This window comes from Pteronotus mesoamericanus, unplaced genomic scaffold (assembly GCF_021234165.1).
Source record: "Pteronotus mesoamericanus isolate MK-2021 breed Mesoamerican mustached bat unplaced genomic scaffold, CSHL_Meso_final contig_41, whole genome shotgun sequence".
Taxonomy (NCBI): Eukaryota; Metazoa; Chordata; class Mammalia; order Chiroptera; family Mormoopidae; genus Pteronotus; species Pteronotus mesoamericanus.
The window spans coordinates 4,050,678-4,071,345 of NW_026555152.1; the positions used below are offsets into that span (position 1 = coordinate 4,050,678).

Here is a 20,668-nt window from a genome sequence, read left to right on the forward strand (position 1 = left end):
TCAAATAGCAAGAAGCTTCTTTCTGGGAAATGCTTGGAAAAAGAACATCAAGTTTTATCTCTTTTGTTTCACAGCATGGTGAGCAGAATTGAAATGTGATATCCACAAAATGTTTTAGTCAGAAATTGATCTCTGTGTGAGGAACATTGGTCTCATGGTCCAGAAAAATATCTTAGCCAATATTTGTGGACTGACAGCCAAGCCTGTATCTAACTGTCCTGATTGCTGCTACCTGCTGTCCCTGTCTTCTTGCTGAGACCAGACGGGGACAGGAAACAAGGGGCACAGTTATTTAAATGCCCAGTTAGTAATTCTAAGGCTGCCTTTCTCTCTAATTCTTGGAGGTGTTTTGGTGGCCATTTGCTGTAGAAGAGATATTGTCTTTCCAGAACAGAAAGGCAGTAAATGACACCCAAATGACACAATGGGGGAACATCTCTGTGGTGGACTTGTACCAAGTATTTCTACTTGTTTCTTTAAGTTCAGGTAAACTCTCAAGTAATTTTCAGAACAGTGGCTGTAATTCTGAAGTTTGGTTCTAAATCTTGGAACACATTCATTTTCTTTTCCTCTTTTGAGACTTTATTACTTACTTCTGTTTTGTGGGTACCTTTATCTTTGGGTTAAACCAAAACACCCTAGTATTAAGAATTTTGGCTTCCAGAAATGTTCTGGTAATCTTATTAAAATTTGATGCCACAACACTTCTCACTGGATTGAGACCAAAAAGCAAAGTAAAAAAAAGTAGGGTTTTTTTCACTCCGTGAGAGGTAACCTTTTTTGCTTTAGAATAGGCAGCGTGGTTGTTAGCCAAAGTCATAGAGAAGTCTTGTGTGGATTAGTTAATTTAGTAACAAAACACTTTTAGAAACTTTTTCACAAATCATGTGAGGAGAAGGAATGGTTCTAAGAAAGAAGGCCTATCACCAAAATATCTGTAGAAACAAATCAAATGTATACATAACCCAGTAATTTGCTGTCTGTATGAGTGCAAGCACAAATACTCTTTACTCGGCTGCTTGGAGCTCTGAAGCAGGACTTTTCCAATACAAAGTACATTTGGATGGCCTGGGGGTCTTGTTACAATGCAGATTCTGGCTCAGTAGGTCTGGGTAGTGTCTGAGATTCTGCATCCCTATTAACTCCCAGCTGATGCAAACACAGTCGAGGAAAGACCACACTTTAAGCAGTAAGGATCTAGATGTCAGAAAGCGTCCATTTAAATCCAACATTACTTAACAAACTGCTAGAGAATACTTTAGGCTTTCATGAGAATGAGTATCGCCAAACACACACCCAGCCGGCACAAACACACATGTATCTGTTGAACATTTGAAATGTTTCTTTGAAGTGAATGCCCCTAGCCAAATTTATCTTTACCAAATATCTGAGAAGTTAAAAATACACACATTGAGACATCTTCCTCCTTTTATCTATATGATATGTCAGTGTCATTATTACTTCATAGGAAAATGCCTTGTGTCAGATTTTGGTTAAATTCTCTCATTTAGAGAGGCACAGACTGTTCTTTTTCAGCGTATCTCGCTTATACAGTGATCTGGTTCTGAAAATGGGAACTGAGGCTGGTGGCCAGGTGACTGGGCCAATGTGACTGTGGAGCATGCTTTGTCAATGAAGAGCCTGCTTGCTGCTGCAAGTGGGAGCACACCCTATACCTTTGTGTTTTGGGATGGAAGATTTCCCTCCAAGAGGCTTGGAAAACGTGAGGTGAAGGTGCTGTAATGGAAGTCCTTCACTTTCAAGGGAGGGACTGGTTAAAAATCACGATCAAACTAACAGGGCCCAGGCTAAGTGTTGGGCACATGACAAAAGCTGTGTTTTCCCCAGAGCAGCAGTCTGTGCTGCAGTCAGACACAGAATATGGGAGACACCCAACAGCCTTCTGACTCAGTATGAAATTTTATGCTTTTAGTTTCATACGTTTTTCAAAATAACCAGTTCTCTTTCTTGTGTTTTCAGAGGAGTTGTTTCCATGTTCATTTTGAAAATGACAGAAAACCAAGCTGGAGAATACCTACTTTTTATTCAGAGTGCAGTGACCAATTACACAATATTGTTCACAGTGAGTATAAGAAGTAAGTATACCTTGCTACTAGGTCTTCACAATAGAACGTGACATTGCTTAGAACCCGTGAGCTTTTTTCCCAGTTGCTCTGGGCACAAAATACAGCCTGTTGTTGAATTGATTGAATTCACTTCAATCATCTGTATAACCTATTGAGACTCTGGCGTGACCCATGGACTACCAGAATCAGCACTCTGAGAAACCCATGACATCCCTTCAGTGAGAGAAGGCTGACAGGGAGAAATGGAAAACATTTTGCTCTTGGAATCAGAAGACTTGCGTTCTTATTCTGGATCTGATATTATCACCTCTGGCAGATCACTTAATCACCGTGAGCCTCAACTTCTATCGCTGTAAAAAAAGGGATAAAAATACATACCTCATAGACTGCAGGATCTTAGCACAATCCATTGTCTCTGAGACTATGAAAATGTCTGTGTCTGCTCTTTCCAGTATGGTAGCCACTGGCCACATGTATCTGTTGAACATTTGAAATGTGACCAGTGTGACTTAGGAACCAAAGTTTTAATTGAATTTAATTTTAATAAATTAAAAATTGAACTTAAAATGCCACATATAGCTAGTAGCTACTGTATGTTTATAAATGCCAGGTCACTATGCAAACTGTAAGGAACAATCCAAATGTTCTTAACCAGAAAGGCAACTGTGTGGCAGAATCATCACCTGCATGTGTCTTCTGGCTTCTTGCTTCCTCTCAATTGTGCACAGGCCTAGTGATTGCACAGTTTCATGCTTTACCTCCCGTGACAGACAGGACTAGAGGTATGTGCATTCCCATAGACCCTACTGCTCTTAGGGGCCAGGGCAGGCCTCCAAAAGCTCTGGGTTTGTGCCACAGTCAGTTAAGGTCCCTGGCTACACATTGGTAGGACTTCCTGTGCCCCCCTCTTCCTTGTCAGTGACTAGAAGGCACAAAGCTCAGGCGTTGTATGCATGAGTCCAGCCTGCAGAGGTGCCCAGGCTAAGGACCACCCTTTGTGAGGGTATCCTGCACATGCCCTCTCCATCCTCACAGCGATCCTGCCTTGATCCTGCCTATGTGTAGGTGAGAAAATGGACACTCCAAGAGGTGTGATAAAGGGCACAGTGAGAGCTGAGTTTAGCCAGCTCTGCACTTCCTGCACCGCGCTGCATAGGGCTTGCAGTCAAAACTGCTAACAGCAAGAGCACTTCTGGCCATTTATGTTCCCAGAAGTATCATTTTACTGGCAATGGGGATGGGGTGTTTGTTCTAAAATCAGCCTATAAGGAAAAAAAAATTAGATAAAGTCAAAATTACCAAATTTGTCCTGAGAAACCCTTCAATTACTCTGAACTTTATGGAATCAGAGCCCTGGAAGCTCAAAAGACAGGAACTACCTTTCGTTGCTCTTTGATTTTGGTCTTATTCTCTGTTCCCTCCCAAACTGCTGACTCCATTTTGTGGGACAGTGAGTCTGTGTGCTTCAGGTTGGAAGGAAATAAGAGATTTCTTTCTTGTTCTCTCTCTCTCTCTAAGTGTTAATATCTGTATTTGTTTAAGCTAAGTGGGCATCTGCTGTGTCTCAATTATACTTAGAATATCTTCTTTTCAATTAAAATTTACAAAAATTTTAATAATAACCACTCAAATATATTGTAATCTGTTTTTAGCTTTCTCCTGGGTGGTGCGGTTAAAAAAATCAGGTGAGACTTGGCAACAGTCAGTGTGAAAAAGAAAAAAGTGTTTAGTGAACCACAGGTTCTGTGTTAACCAACAGTATGGCATGGCTGGTAAAAAAGGAAGTCTCAACCCTGGCAGTGTTCATAAAAATATAATGTGTAGGTTAAGTAAATTAGTAGAAGATTATTATTGTTAGTTCTCCATTTTTTCCCCAGATGAATGTTGACAAAACAGAGCAACCAGGATAGTGAAGAACTTGGAATTCCTGAAGTTAGGAACAGCAGAAGGAATTGGTAATGGTTAGCAGAAAGAAGGGGGTATTTTTGAAGAGAGGAGAAAGTTGATGGCAGTGTCATATAAAGGAAACTCTTCTGGCACATGATTCAGGAAACCTGGTTTAACTAGTTTGAGTACCTTGGATGGTTTCTAATTTTTTTTCTTTTAGTAGCAATTATGTTTTTTTGAAAATTTTCCGTTACAGTTGACATATTATATTAATTTCAGGTATACAGCATTTAAATAACTTATGCAATGATTGGGTTCTAATTTTAAATACATGAAAGATTTTCATGTGGAAGCAAAACTACACTTTAAAAAAATTTGCCCTAGAGGGTTGAGTTGTGACCAATGGTTAGAAATTACAGGGAGAAAATGTAAAAACCGCTAGAAAATAGAATATTTGAAACTCATAATCAACAAAGGATTAATAGAATAGATAGAGAACTCGTATAAATCAATAAGAACAAACAGCAGAAAAATGAACAAAAGACATGAGTGGTCATTTCTTTTTTCAGAGCCTGAAAACTAAATGATCAGTAAATACGTTAAATTAATAATTAAAAAAGGCAAATTAATACCACAACAAGATATCATTTTATACCCACTAGATTATTGAAAATTCAGAATTCTTGGTGAGTATCTGGAACACTCACCAAAAGGCAATATCACGTCCTGCTGTGTAAATGGAAATTAGTATGATGACTTTGGAAAACATTGTCATTACGTGTAAAACTGAATGTACTCATACCATATAAACCAGGAGTTCTACTCCTGGCTATATTACTAAAGAAACTTAAACACCACCTCAGTAGGAATGTACAAAGTGTTCATAGCACCACTGTTGGTAATACAAAAAACTGGAAACTACCCAAATATCCACTGCAAGGAAATGGAATCATAGATTGTGATATATTCACCAATAGAATACTAAGTAGTAGTAAAAAAAAAAAAATGAAATGCATTGAATGAACTAAAAACATAAGAGTGGATGAAAAAATGAAGTTGTACAAGACTACATATTGAGTGACACTTTCTGTGGAAGCTCAAAAACAAACAAAAGAAACAAATATATTATTTAGGGCTACATGCCTATGTGGTAAAAACTTTCTTTTTAACCCTCACCCAAGGATATGTCCACTAATTTGAGAGAGAAAGAGAGAGAGAAATATCGATTGGCCGCCTCCTGTATGTGCACCTACTGGGGATCAAACCCTCAACTTTCTGCTGTACAGGGCAATGCTCCAACCAATGGAACCACCTGGCCAGGGTGGTGAAAACATTTTTAAAAGCATGGGATGATAAACACAAAATTTAGGATAAAGTTTACCTAGGATTGAGATATGGGGAAAGGCACAAAAGTAGATTCAAAGGGGTTTATTAATATTCTGGTTATTAACCTAGGTATGGGTCCATGGGTATTAGTTTTTATTATTAGGCTCTAAAATTCACACTTCATATATTCTTTTGTGCATATGTGTGTGTGTGTGTGTGTGTATGCCTATGCACACACTCATACATATATGTATAAAATATTATGTAATACTTTAAGATAAAATTTATTAACAGATGGAAGATTGAAATTTAGCATAGGGAAACTTTCTTTTAAAAAAAGGTTTGTTGAAAAATAGATGGATCTATTCAGGGAGATAGTAAACTCCTGCCCCTAGAAGAGTCCAAGCAGAAGTAGAAAGAAAGTTTATACAGTAAGCATTGTGAGAGCAGCAGATGAGGGAAGGTAAGGTGTCATGGTCCAGTGTGAACAGGAGGCCAACAGAACCTTTCAATTTTATTTTTAATTTTATTGTTCAATTATATTTGACACTCAGTATTATTCAGTTCCAGTTCTAACTCCATCCTATTATACTTTTGTGTGTCTAAGACTGTATATTTCTGCCTAGATCTAGATAAAACTGTGTGAAGAAAGTTGGGTCTTAAACTATACAAGTATAGGTTTTAAACTTCATGTTATTTCTAGTTGTCTTTTTCCCATTGTATCAATATTTGTGTTTTCACATGGCTTTACTCCACTTGTCTTTAGTTGTCTGTGGATTTATGAAGTGCCCAAAGAAACTGGCTAAAAGCATAAATGCTGACGTTGGCATTTCAGCCAGAGTTGAATTTAATATATTGGTCAGGAGGGGCTAATTACTATATATATTTGAAGTGGAGCAGAAGACACTGCTATGATATAAAATACTAACTTTTCTTAATGATGTATAATTTTTTTGAGGGGCTGCTAAGATAATTATTTTTAAAATATTAAAATGTTAATAATTTGTGATGCTTTAGATACACAGCTTTACACACTAAGGAGACCATACTTTAGAAAAATGGAAAATCAGGATGCCCTGCTCTGCGTATCTGAGAGCATTCCAGAACCAACCGTGAAATGGGTGTTTTGCAATTCACAGAGTGAAAGGTACGACATGTACATAGAGATAACTGCTAAGATTCCTTTACTTATTTGGTCTTTTTTTTGGTCTTTTCCTAAAACAGTTGACATCATACTGGAAGTACAATTGAACTTGTCACCATGTTACTAGGAAACTTTGGCCATTTAAAGAATGATTAGTGTGGATTTTCCAAGAAGGACAGGAGGTGTTGTTTTTGTAGAAGGGCCTTGCAAATGCTCCTGTGTCCAGTCACTCAACTGCAGGGTCCTCCCTGGACATAAAAGCTCTTTGAAGTTTTAGGATTGTTAGCTCCCTGAGTATCTGGTTGGAGAAAAAGAAACGTAGGGATTTTAGTGTCCTGTTCCCTGTAAGTAAGAAATATACCTGTGAATAAGTGCTTAATTTGTGGTTATTCTGTTCCTTTTGAAAGAGTAGTTTAATGCAATTGTGTAAGGACTTGGAATCTAGCCTGAGTCTGAACCCTGGTTTGCTTACTACCTGTGTGGCCTTGGAGAAGGGGGATGGTAACAGTACACACCTTATAAGATTGCTGTGGTGATTAAATGAATTGAAATTTTTGAAACACAAAGAACAGTACCTGGTAGATAGTAAGTACCATATAACTGTTTACTTTGCTTTTTGAATATACCATAGCTAAGTTTTCACAAAGTAAGAATTCATGTAATTTGAACTAATTAAAATTTACTAAATCAGGTTATCAAATGATATGCATATGATCCCAAATTTTAGATGGAAAAGAGAGAAAAATTATCCATAGATATATATGTAATATATGCATAGACAGCAACAAAAAAATGAGAAAACTACACACCAAAATCTAGGTAATTTAGAACTCTTTTCTTTGTTTTTTTTCCTAAACTTTCCAAAATTCCACACTTTCCACAATGAATCCAACTATTGTTGTCTTATTGTCAGTGGAAAGGAACTGGTCTTGAATGGGTCTGCCTCAGGCCAGCCTGTAGTGTGAGAGTTCTTGACTTTGTGTAGGAAAGACTTCACAAAACCAGTCCAGGTGATTTTGAGAGTATATTTATTAAGGCAAGGGACAGTGAAACAAGGAAGGGCTTATGATAGAAGAAGCAACAGAAGAGAACCTAGATGGTGCTCTGCTTTGGCTCCCTAGAAACATTACATGACAGTGAGCCTCGTTGGGCTGGGGGCTGTGTGGACTCAGAAGTGAAAGGCAGAGTGATAAAAGTGAGCCAAGGCTAAGCTGCTTAAATTTAGCTCATTGAAAAGTCAGAGAAAATGGGGCCATGGAGACAGGTTCAGAGGGTTAGCCTGGGACGAGCTGCTGCTGCCTGCTGCTCCTGTGGTTACAAGTCTCTTGGGGACCCTTCGAGTTTAGGAGAAAGACAGCAAGACCAAGAATAGGAGAGGTGCAGGTGTGCTCCAAGGAGGGCACTCAGGCTTCCTTTGTATTGAGGTGTTTTATCTGTTTTCTAAAGGCAGGAATTTTAGGGGGTCTCAGAGGAGGATCTCAATAGAATATTCATCAGCTTTACAGGTGTGTCCATCTATGCTGTTCATCAAAAGAAGTATATAGAGGGGTCAGGGTCATTCTCTGGTCAGCTTCACCTTCAACGAACGTCACCAAGGAGGGACCAGGACTGAGGCGGGTCTGCCCCAGCATGCTCTGGAATGTGTAAACCATATGCTCCTAAGTGTCCTTGGTGAGGCAAGAGAAGACCTTGTGATTTATCACCTGACTGTAATTGCTCAACCGGTTTGTTCAGCTTTCCATCTCAGTTTCCCCATTCCACTTGCTAAGGAATTTTCCTAGCTTCTTACTTTCCTGCCTCATTATAATAAGAAAAATAGAGCTCTCAAGGAATGATGCATAAACAAAGAAAAGAATACCTCTGACTAAAGTGCTAAAGAGGGGAAAAGTGGCAATAAACAGACTCCAAAAAGCGTATCTGCTTTGGGAAAGGTCAAGGTTAGGGAAGCTCTGAGGAGGAACCAAAGTCTATCCTCTGCGGAGAGAGAAGAAAGGGTTAACTAAATCCTGAGATGGGGCTGATGGCTGATGTCTCTTTGGAGGGATGCCTGGCTCTCCCCAGTCAGCTCAGGGAACTGTGATGGCTTTGCTGCTATCCCTCTCCCTGGCTAGTCCCCTTCCATGCTTCAAAGAAAAGATACCTACCTTGTTAAGCTGTATTATAAAAAATATGCTTTCCTTTTCTTTCTTTTCCTCCCCCTCACTTCTGTCCCTTTTCTCAATTCTTTCTTTCTCTCTTTAAACAACAACGAAGAAGTCACCAAACACACACACACACACACACACACACACACACACACACACACACAATGAAACTGTTTTATTATGTAATTCTCTCTAGTGTTATTCTAATTTTTGAGATAATCAGTAACTAGTTCCCTGTGAACTCTGCTGAAATCACAGCTGTGAGTTTTTGTTTGCCTTTTGACCCTCTCTCTTCTATGTACGCTTAGGCAGCCTCTTAATAAAACAAGCTCTAGAACCTATAACTTTGTTCTGAACATTCATTTGTAATTTTAAAGCATATTTAGTCAAATGACATTTATTTTCTAATTGTAGTTGTAAAGGAGAAAGTCCAGCTGTTGTTACAAAGGAGAAGAGTGTACTGCATGAGTTATTTGGAACAGACATAAGGTGCTGTGCAAGAAATGAGCTGGGCCAGGAATGTACCAAGCTGTTCACAATAGGTAAGAGAGAATATTATGTATTCCTATTTTAGTGACTATTCCTTACAAACATCCTGGGACTAACCGAGACCATTTAGGTAATCATTCAACTTCAGAAATTCTATGGTCCCTTTATACCACTTTAAATATAACAGTTGGATTCTGTCCTTGCTGGTGTGGCTCAGTGGATTGAGCGCTGGCCTGTGAACCGAAGAGTCATGGGTTTGAGTCCCAGTTGGGCACATGCCTGAGTTACTGGCCACTTCCCCAGTAGGGGGCGTGCAAGAGGCAACCACACATTGATGTTTTTCTCCCTCTCTCTCTCCCTTTCCCTCTGTCTAAAAATAAATAAACAAAATCTTTTAAAAAATAAATAAATGCAATATTATGGATTCTGTAAGTGCTACAAGATTTAATTAAAAAATAAAAGATTTTTATTAATTTATTAATTTTTAAAAATTAATAAAATAGTAAAAGGTTCATAACATTTGAGATGATGTTAAAATCTTTGCTCTTCAGAACTCTTGGTATATATTTTGTAATGAGGACAGATGATTTGTTTTTCTTACTCTTCTAGACCTAAACCGGACTCCTCAGACCACACTTCCACAATTATTTCTTAAAGTGGGGGAACCCTTGTGGATCAGGTGCAAAGCTGTTCATGTAAACCATGGATTCGGACTCAAGTGGAAATTAGAAAATAAAGCCCTAGAGGAGGTAATATGATGCTTTTGCATTCTGAAAACACGGAAACAGTGAACTGATAGTCCAGGATGAAATCATTAAATTCATTTTGTTTTATTAAAACCTAGGGCAGCTACTTTGAGATGAGTACCTATTCCACAAACAGAACTATGATACGGATTCTGTTTGCTTTTGTATCATCAGTGGGAAGAAACGACACTGGATATTACACTTGTTCCTCCTCCCAGCATCCCAGTCAGTCAGCTTTGGTTACCATAGTAGGTAATGCAGCTGCTTACTCAAACTTTATTCTTATTTTTAGTTGCTTTGATATGGACTGTGAGGTATGTGCTGTGAATTCAAATTTCAATGTAATGTTAGTGTCAAAAGCTGATAAAGACACTGAATCTGAATAGCTTTGCAAACGTAAGCTGCCCACTCCCTTCCTTTTCCAGTTAAACCAAGGCCTCTTGAATGTCACTGTCTTTGTACTTACCCCACTGCAATGGTGACCATCTGTTTGTGGAATTTTGTCTTCCATTAGACTGTAAGTTTCTTAAGGACAGGAATTATTCTTCTGTCCTTATACTCCCAGTACCTGGCAGAGATCCTGATGCAAAATAGGCTGTTAATAAATGCTTCCTCTAAGACCTGACAGGGCAGTGAACAGTTGACAGGGAGATCTGGACAAGCACCTAGATACATTGAAATATGGGTAGACTGGGGAGGATTTGAAAATAATCATATGTTAAATAATTTCAGATTAGGTGGCAGCCTTCAGCCATAATGAAAATGCTAAGATGTGAAGTAGTTTTCTTATTGCACTGCTAAGGAAGTGTTCCACAAGGAAGCCTTGTGAATATTGCTGGATAGATTGTTCTTTTACTTGTGCCCTGAGGTTACTTAATGGGGATGTGTCACTGAGAGAGCCAGTCTGACTGAGGACCCCTACTCTCTACGTGGCGGGCTGGGCTGGGGGATCCATTTCAACCCTTAGAAATTGTCTGCAAGATCCACAAGTTTATTAATACGTTTCTTTGGGGAAGAAAGTCAATTATTTACCTCCAATTCTTAGAGGAGCCTTGACTCTGGAAAGTGATGATCTCAGGCTTATGGGTCTCCTGTATTTCTTGGACTAGAGAATTTGACCTTCAGCATGAGTTTTCTTGTATTAAATAATAAAAATGTATTCATTGTCTCAATGTATTTTCATATGGATCTCATTACCTAATGTATAAATACTTTTTTTTTTAACAGAAAAGGGATTTATAAATGCTTCCAAAACCAGTGAGGATTATGAAATTGACCAGCATGAAAAGTTTTGCTTTTCTGTCAGGTTTAAAGCATACCCACAGATCAGATGTACATGGACCTTCTCTCAAAAATCGTTTCCTTGTGAACAGACCAGCCTTGATGATGGATACAGGTGAGACCACACAGTGCTCCAGCCTTCGGCCTCATTCTTAGCACAGCTCTTCTCATCCTAACAGAGGAGTGGTTTTATGTGATGAGTTTGTGTATTGTTGAGTTGACATTGGAGACAGCAGATGTGAGTACACAGTAACAGGGAGTTTTATAATCAGTTCAGATAGTGTAACCACCACATCAAAAAACAGAAAGAATCCTGTTAATTGGAGCAAGGTTCTGTGGCATTTTCTGAGTCACCAGATTGTCCCTTCCTGTTTGAGAGTACGTGCGGCAGAGAGCATGGCGACTCTCCCTCAGCACGTTTGCAGAGGATTGAGGAAGTAAAGCCCCTGAAAAACAGGAAAACATTACCTGTCAGTGTATTGATTTGTTTTTGAAAACTGGTATAGAAATTGCCTGATAATCAATGCTACAGGAAAATTTTGTTTTTCCCCAGTAGCAGAGAAGCACTTGGCCCGGTGGGAGTCTCTTTTTAACCCAATTCAAAAAGATTTTAAAAATCAATTCAATTTAGTTCAATGAATATTTCCTTAATATCTTCTTGATGAGCTTGATGCTCTGTGGGGCTACCAGGGTGAGTAAGGTAATGTTTTGCTCCTCCTCAAATTTACAGATGCATGTGTAAGTGCCAGAGACCACTTGGGAGATCCTTGCTCCCATGCTGGTGACATCTGGTACAACCTCTTAAGATTTTACAGATTCATCCATTAGAGGACCACGTTTCTGATACATGGGTTGTGGGCTGATCTAGTAGGCTGGCTAATTTGGTTTTATTCCATGATAACCATCTATACTCCTGACCCCAAGTAGTTATCTTGTAACTATCTAGCCAAATGAATGAATCAGGGCCGATCCTGATTCCCATAGTGGTTTTTACTTCTCATTTGTCATGACCTGGTGATATAGTTAAGCTCTTTTTGTGTTGATTCTCACCGGTGAGTTTATATGCTATAAGGGTCGGCTGTCTGTCATTTCTCTTTCTTTGTATAGTGCCTCCTTCACGCAGGGGTGTTTAATAAATGAACACATTATTGTTTCCCCTGGAGGGCAAATCAAAGTGCATAGCCTGGGCCAAAAATGAGTCAGTGTATCCTCTTTGCACGGTAAGGACTACAGATAGCACTTGCAACACCCTGCACTCAGTGTTCATTTTATTTTAAAAAGTTCTTAAAGAGCTATAGTGTTTGTGGGTGATAATGATGCACCACTTAATACAAATGCAAAGGGAATATGATGCCACCTTCATCATGAAAAAGTGGTCTAAACATTGCATAAAAATGAACAACTGGTGTGGCTCAGTGGGTTGAGTGTTGTTCTGCAAACCAAAACGTTGCTGGTTCTATTCCTGGTCAGGGCACATGCCTGGGTTGTGGGCCAGGTCCCCAGCTGGGGCTGTGCAGGAGGCAAACAATTGACATTTCTCTCACACATTCATGTTTTTCTCCCTCTCTTTCTCCTTCCCTTCCCCTTTCTCTAAAGATAAATAAATGAAATCTTTAAAAAAATATGTGAACACTGGTGCTCTAAGTGTCTTTTGCTGTCTATGTGAGGCTCTGTATTGAGATAGGGGATGGCAGACTAAATTATAATCTGAGTTCTTTTCAACTTTTTATCATAAAAAGTTCAAATTTACCAATAAACTCCAAAAATAGTACAATAAGCATTCTTTTCCCACCATCTAAATTCAACAATTTAATCAAACTGGATTTTGTTTGTGAAATACAGTATTTTAGTGTTTCAAGAGATGATACAAGTTTTTGTATTGTAACTGAAAGGTTTACATAATAACATTACTCCTGAAAAAGCTTTGACATTTTCATAGTGCTTGTACCAGACACCTCTCAGCTTCCCCACGTTCACAGCTTCATTTCTCCAATTTACTTCCTCAAATATTAGCCCAGAGTTCACTAGGGCTTGCCTTAATCTGTTCACAGTTTTTTAAACTATAACTTTCCAGCAGATCTGATAGTCTGGTCTTAAGAAAAGGTTCTAGGATAGTTCATCTGTTAGTTTCCACAGTTTCTTATCTCTATAGACTGAATTATAAACAAATCTATCTTAGCTTTTCCTCATTTTGTGGTAAAGAAAAAAACCCAAATTATTAGAATTTTATAATTATTTAGTAATTTCCTCTGGAAGACACTCCTTAGGCCTCCATGGAAACTTGGGTCTGAGGAAGACAGGATCGCCTGCTTCTTGGTAAAGCACCTCAGTCCCGTCAGCTCTCCACTCTCCAGTTTCCCGGTACACATTTTATCATTCTCTGCATTCTGATTTGACTTGGATAATCCCTTGTTCTTTGAGTGAAGCATTCTTTACTTTATAGTCAGATTACTCCCTGAGCCACGAGAAAGAGCCTGCCCTTTCTCAACTCCTCCCTCTAGGTGCTGAATGAAAAATAAAAATGACCTGTATTTTAATGGAACAGAAGAGAAAACCCTCTGTACAATGCAACAAGAATGCATCTTAGTCACCAAGATATTATGTCAGTGTAAACTCCAATTCCTTCATCTCCTGTCTTATACCAGCTGGCCATTTTTAGAAAAACACTGGGGGAAAGAGGAAGCTCTGAATCCCTTGGTCACCTAATAGGTTAGTCCCTTGGGAATTTCCAGAGGAGGTTCAGCAATGCTGTTGTTTCTATTGCTATGACTGACTGTCATAAACAGAGAGACAAACAGTTTAAAACGACCTGGATATTCACATCTGCATTCAGGTTATTTATGTGACTACTTTCCTACCTGAAGATTGAAGACATTTAAGGTGATAATCTGCTTGACATCATGGCCAGTCACACTCCATGAAGACAACACAAAAGACTTAGGAGGGAAAGAATTTACAAAACATTTTGCTTTGGACTGCATGACAATCAATAGTTGTATTGGTAATTTCTTCCATCAAATTGATTTGCGCTTTCGGAGTGGTCCCCAGCTAGCCACCTGGCCGTGGCGGCAGCAGCAGCGGCGGCGGCAGTGGCTGCTGTTGCTGCAGCTTCTTCATCATCTCCTCTTTTTTTCCTTTTGAGGGTCTTTGGCTATCATCCAGTTAGAATTACATTTTCCCTTATAGAGGCTCACATCTTTCTCTTCTTGGGCCATTTAAACTGTCTTCCTAAAGTCTGGAAATCACATAATTTACTTTTCTCTTTAGTGTTTTAATTTGGCTTTTCCCCAATCTTTCTACCACTTGCACTTCATAATAATTCCTTCTTGTCCAGAAGTAGGTCAGGATAAGAAATTCCCTTTTTAATTTTTAAAAAATGTTATTTATTTATATTAATCCTCACTTGGGGATATGTTCATTGATTCCAGAGAGAGAGAGAGAGGAAGCAGGGTGGGGAGAAAGAGAGAAAAACATTAATGTGAGAGAGAAGCATTGATCAATTGCCTCCCATATGTGTCCCAACCAGGGATTAAACCCAAAACCTAGGTATGTGCCCTGATTGGGAATCAAACCTGCACCCTTTCCGGTGTACTAGATAATGCTCCAACCAATGAGCAACCCTCCCGGGGCTTTAAATTTACTCTTAAATTACAGCTGATAACAGTATTATATTAGTTTCAGGTGTGCATCAATGACTCAACATTTATATGCCTTACAACCCATCCGATACCATACATAGCTATTACATTATTGATTCTATTCTCTGTGCTATACTTTACCTCCCTGTGATTTATTTTATAACTGGCAGTTTGTACTTCTTAATCCCCTTCCCCTTTTGCACCTGTCCCCCAGCCCTGTTTTTACTTCTCCAGCATTCTTGTTAACAAGACAGACAAGAAACTTGTTAAATTCTCATTTGATAGGTCAGAGCAGTAAATTCTCTCATCGCTACTTGCAGTCAGAATTACCTTTTAGCTTTGGAATTAAGGATGCACAACATTGCTGTCAGATAACTACAGGCTCAAAGCTGCTCATCAGTTGTTAGCTGAGAAATTTGAATCTTAGGCATCAACTGGTGTTCTGTTTTCTCCTTCATGTCCATATCCAGTCCAGCACTTGCTTTCTCTTTTTTTCCAGGTACCTCTTGGGTTTGCTCTTTCCTTTCCTTTCCCATTTTCCCTACTTTAAGCAACCCTCATTTCATCATGCTCTGTTCAAATCTGAACTTTTACTACTCTCCTAAAACTTCTCACATTATACTATAACTGTTTATTGACTTGTCTGCCTTCACCACTAAACTATAAATTCTGTGAGAACAGAAATCTATTTTTTCTAACTCACTGTTGTATTCCTGATTCCTCCCACAAATAGGCACTACCAATGATGAATGAATGAATGAATGAATTCCTGGGTTACAATTGTCTCCAGTTTTCCCTCCAATAAATTTTTCCTACGTCCATCAGTCTAAGTTAAAATACTGTTCCTGATAATTCTCCCTTGCTCAGGAGTCTATACCATATTCTGCTTTCTCCATCAGGTCTAAATAATTCAGCTGGCTTTTTAAGGTCCTTGATCATTGGCTCTCCCCTACCCATTTAGCCCTCTTTTCTACCCACATCCCAATGGGCACCTCTGCTCAGTCCATTGGCCTCCCTATTACTCTCCTTTATGGCTGTATGAGTTTCCATCTCATGTATTAAGTCCTGCCCTCATCTCCTTCTCAGATGTCTTTTCTTTTGCCCTCTCATGAAAACTAACTAATCCATGAAGACCTAGCTCAAGTCCCACTTCTAGGAAGCCATTGGAACTTGGCTCATCTCTATTGGACTCTGATCCATTCATCTTCTCTTGGCCTTATTATATTGTTTAACATTATAATTATTCCATTTATGTAGTTTTGTCCACCCACCTGGATATATCTTTGAGGACAGGAGCCATATTTTATATATTTTTTGCATTCTGTATAGCTCCTAGTTTATGGCTGGCCTTCACTCCAGTCCTCTAGTTTATGTTTCCACCCTGCCCATACATAGTCTTTTTTTTCTTTTTTAATTTAAGTAGACTATATAGAGGAAGCCTAATTAATTAATCTCTGAAAAGCCTCATTTTTTTTTAATCTAAGGGAAACTTTAAAAAATCTTTACAAATATATGTATTTTAGAAAAAGGGGAAGGGAGGGAGAAAGAGAGGGAGAGAAACATAGATGTGAGAAAGAAACATTGATTGGTTGCCTCTTGCATGCTCCCAACCGGGGGACCTGGCCTTCAACCCAGGCACAAGGCCATGACTAGGAATCTAACCAGTGACCTTCAACCTATTGCTTTGTGGGAAGGCACCCAACCTACTGAGCCGCACCAGTCAGGGAGGGAAACTATTTTTATTTCTTCAATGCATGAAGGCAAATTCAACAGGTCCTCACTCCCCTACCTCTTATACTATCCCACATCCCATTACAATAACCAGCATCTCATATACATGGTAGACATGGTAGATTACCCCCAAGATCAAGTTATCCATGTTAAATTGTGTTGAGTGGTTGATGAGTACTCCAAGTGGATACTAGAGCCTGCTGAGATTGCCTAAAGACTTTGTACAAACTTCGTTGATTTGAGTCCTCATCACTGCCATTTAACTCAGGGGTTGATCATAGGTTTTGCTTTGGACCAATGTCAGAGAATCTTTCTTTTGGGAAGCAAGGGTCCTCCACCTACAGTGGTTTTTCCATATTTCTGGGAAGTTGGACTAGTCCAGAATATGTAGAACAGCAGGGGCGGGAACCTTCTTGTCTCTCTGAGGAGCCCTGGCCTAGATCAGTGTGTCTCAATTTTTAATTTGCATATGAATTACATATCTTAAATTCAGACTCTGAGTCTGTCAGCTTGGGTTTGAGCCTGAGATTTTGTATTTCTAACAGACTGCCAGAAAATACAGGTGCTGCTGCCACCTGCCCCCAGACCACACTTTGAGTAGCAAGGGCCCAGCATACAGATACTCCTTGACCATTGAACTTCAGAGAGTGAGTGTCTCAAGGCAGATTCCTCCCATGCACGTTGTCATTCATTTCAGCATCTCCTGTAAGAAATGGGCTAAGTCTGTCTTCAATTCTTTTTCAAACAGCATATCTAAGTTTTGCAACCACAAACACCAGCCAGGAGAATACATGTTCCATGCAGAAAATGATGACGCCCAGTTCACAAAAATATTCACGCTACATGTAAGAAGTAAGTTAAATTATCAAGAAATTTAATTTCAGCCTTATAACTCCTTAACTATTAATTAACTATGACCTGAAAGAGCTAAGTAATGACTTACAAGCAATGCTGTAAAACTTTTTATATACTGAAGTGTTTTGAAATTTCACTTTTGTAACTACTGGCTTTGTTTTTACATATATCTCTTTCTGTGTTCATCCTTTGAAGCTAAGAGACTTATTCCATGTGCCCTGTGAATGTGTTTAGTGTTGTTACTGTTGACTTTGATACTTTGAAAGGTCATGTTAAGGAAAGGCCAAAAGTCATATTACCTGCCATTTACTTGTTTTAATATTTTTGTTTCTCTGATCTGTAAAAAGGTAAGAGTACCTTTCATCGAAAATGTTGTAGCTATGTCTGAAGCTAAGAATCATTTTGAGGTAAATAGAGGTCTGCACCTTAGCTCTCTCTGGAGCCTAGCAGTGGGAAAGTGGTGTTTTGCGGACAGGCAGTCAGGCTGCATGTGCCGAAAGTTCCATGACAGGGAAGGAGAGAATAACCAGAGGCCTTACATCCTTGTGCATGAGACAGCCGCCCAGAAGCACAAACTGCTTGGAGTAAATAGGCTGCCTATATGAAGCTGACTTTGAAACCATTTCTGGAAAGTACTGTTCTGCATGAGCTTATTTTTCATGTTATTCTCTACAGAGAAACCTCAAGTGGTGGACAAGGAATCATCAGCAGATTATGTCTCTTGTTCTTCGGATGGATATCCATTACCATCTTGGACCTGGAAGAAATGTTCAGACAAGTCTCCCAAGTAATACAGACACTGGCATCTTTTATATTGGAAGAACATGAAATTCACATTCTCCCTGACATATTGGCTCTTTCTTAGAAATACAATTTAAGAAGAAATGATGAAGTATTTAAAATGCATATCTCTGAATCCACCATAATTCTACATGGTCATAGATTATTTCTGATATCTTATGACAGAAGAAAGTCTTTTCAAGTTCACTAGAGAAACCCTGACTTCCAGTCTGACAACAGCCCCACCTATCTAACCTACCTCTCTGTCTGTCATTCTTTTTCAGCTGCACAGAAGAAATCACAGAAGGAATTTGGAATAAAAAGGCTAATGGAAAAGTATCTGGACAGTGGCTATCGAGCAGTACTCTGAAAATGAGTGAGGCCATCAAAGGGTTTCTCGTGAAGTGCTGCGCATACAATTCCCTGGGCACAGCTTGTGAAACAATCCATTTGAGCTCACCAGGTACACAGCAGCTGCTATTGTAATGTACCGCCTTCAGGAATTCCCCACCAGAAGTTAGTCCCTGGTTTTCATTTTTATTTGGGGAATTTTACAAGAACGCAGAGGTTCAGTGTGTGATACCATAAGGCTTTCTGAGTCAGGCAGGAATCTCCACTGAGCATAAACAGTTGTGTAGTTTAGCGTCAGAGTGACGTCTGTGGAACATTATGACGACTCACAGGATAGAGTGAGGTAGGTAGAACCATACACTACCAGAATAGTGAATATTTCCTGAAAGACACAATTTTAGTAAAACAGATTTAGTAATTTGGGGTTGCTACCATTTTCCCTTTTGCTTAACCTCCTTATTTGCCTTTAGCTTTAAAAACTGTTTCATAATTTTTAATTTTGCTTTTTTATAGTCATCCTAAATTAATTCTAAAACCTGGCTGCCTACACTTATTCAGAATCACCAGCATCCTATAACTCACTTCTCCATATTCATACAATATAATACCTTCAAAATCTTTTTTTATCTAACTTGTCTATCCTGTGAGTTTTAAGTAGATATAATTCTTATAAACTTCTGATTTTTAAGAATGGGGTCAGGATCATTAAAATTTTCTAGGGAGGGAGCTCATCCTTCATACTACCATCACCTGATTTTCTGTGGGGAGTGGAACATTTGTAGAGAACTTGTGAGGTTGCAAATCCTGATACTCAAAGAGGGTGTATGAGGTCATGGTGTACATTCCCGATAAGGTCAATGAGAAATCCTAAGTCACTGCTCAGTGACACTTTTTTTCTGTTGCAGGTCCCTTCCCTTTTCTCCAGGACAACATTTCATTCTATGCAACCATTGGGCTCTGTCTCCCCTTCATTGTCGTTTTAACCATGCTAGTTTGTCACAAGTACAAAAAGGTAAAAAAAAACCCAACACACCAACCAACCAACCAAAAAAAACCCCCCTAAAACTCAAAGGTAACAATTTTTCATGGCTTCCTATTTCTGAAAATCTGCCTGTTGCTAACTGACTCGTTATTTCCTCTCTGAAGCAATTTAGGTATGAAAGCCAACTGCAGATGGTGCAGGTGACTGGTTCTTTGGATAATGAGTACTTTTACATTGATTTCAGAGAATATGAATATGATCTCAAATGGGAGTTTCCAAGAGAAAATTTAGAATTCGGTAAGAATTGAATGTTCCAGATGTTTGCATAACATGTCCTTTCTGTGGGAAAATCTTGAACCTGCCCTCACTCACCATTTATCTTACAGGGAAGGTACTAGGATCAGGTGCTTTTGGAAAAGTGATGAATGCCACAGCTTATGGAATTAGTAAAACAGGAGTCTCCATCCAGGTTGCTGTCAAAATGCTGAAAGGTATGGTGGAACACTAGCCACAAAGATGGGCGGTGCAGGCTCCCTCCTATCCTTCACTTTTCCATGATTTTTGTGGGTACTGCTCACCATTCTTCAAACCTGAAAAGGAAGTGAGTCAGGGTTAGTGCCAACCCAATCGTGAGTGTAACATGCAAGTCACAGATCCAGAACTCTACCTCTTCTTCCTCTTCTCTTTAATTGTTTTTTTGAGGGGGAAGAGGGAGGGCTTCAGTGTTTGGGGATACTGTTGCTGCAGGCAGATGTTGTTGATGCCATTTTGACATAGACTCTGGGTAGAAGAGCAAATTTTGGACCTCTCTGTATTGTTTCTCACTCCTTGCTCCATCCACTCCCATCTGGCTCCCACCTCCACCCCTCCCCCTTAGTGGTTAAAAGATCCCCCTTGCCCACTCTGCTGGCTTTTGCTAAAGTGGTCAGTGACTTCCAGTGAACTAAAGTCTAATGGGCATTTTTCAGTCCTTATGTGCCTTGAATTTTTAACATGAATCATCAGGATTGACTCTTCTCCATCTTAAAAACCTTTTCTCTGTTGGTTTCCATGTCACTGTTTTTTCTGGGTTTCCTCTAACTTGCTTCACAGCCCTTTGCGCGCCTGCCTTCTGCCCCGCTCTTTCTGTGGAGTTCTGGGAGGCTTGCTGCTGCGTCTCCTGCCATCTTCACCCCACATGCTTGCCACAGGCTGTCTCAACCACACCTGGGACATTACCCTATATGT

General features: G+C 39.3%; 1 protein-coding gene across 1 annotated transcript in view; it reads left to right on the plus strand.

Annotated features, from left to right (window-relative positions):
- FLT3 (fms related receptor tyrosine kinase 3) overlaps positions 1–20,668 on the plus strand; it is a 58,350-nt gene that overhangs the window by 20,857 nt on the left and 16,825 nt on the right. The window contains exons 4-15 of the mRNA XM_054577059.1: positions 1,981–2,096; positions 6,318–6,447; positions 9,003–9,130; positions 9,687–9,826; positions 9,922–10,075; positions 11,051–11,219; positions 17,222–17,325; positions 18,004–18,115; positions 18,393–18,571; positions 19,365–19,471; positions 19,606–19,738; positions 19,828–19,932. Coding sequence (XP_054433034.1) covers positions 1,981–2,096; positions 6,318–6,447; positions 9,003–9,130; positions 9,687–9,826; positions 9,922–10,075; positions 11,051–11,219; positions 17,222–17,325; positions 18,004–18,115; positions 18,393–18,571; positions 19,365–19,471; positions 19,606–19,738; positions 19,828–19,932 — 1,577 coding nt within the window. The remainder of the gene's footprint in view (positions 1–1,980; positions 2,097–6,317; positions 6,448–9,002; positions 9,131–9,686; positions 9,827–9,921; positions 10,076–11,050; positions 11,220–17,221; positions 17,326–18,003; positions 18,116–18,392; positions 18,572–19,364; positions 19,472–19,605; positions 19,739–19,827; positions 19,933–20,668) is intronic.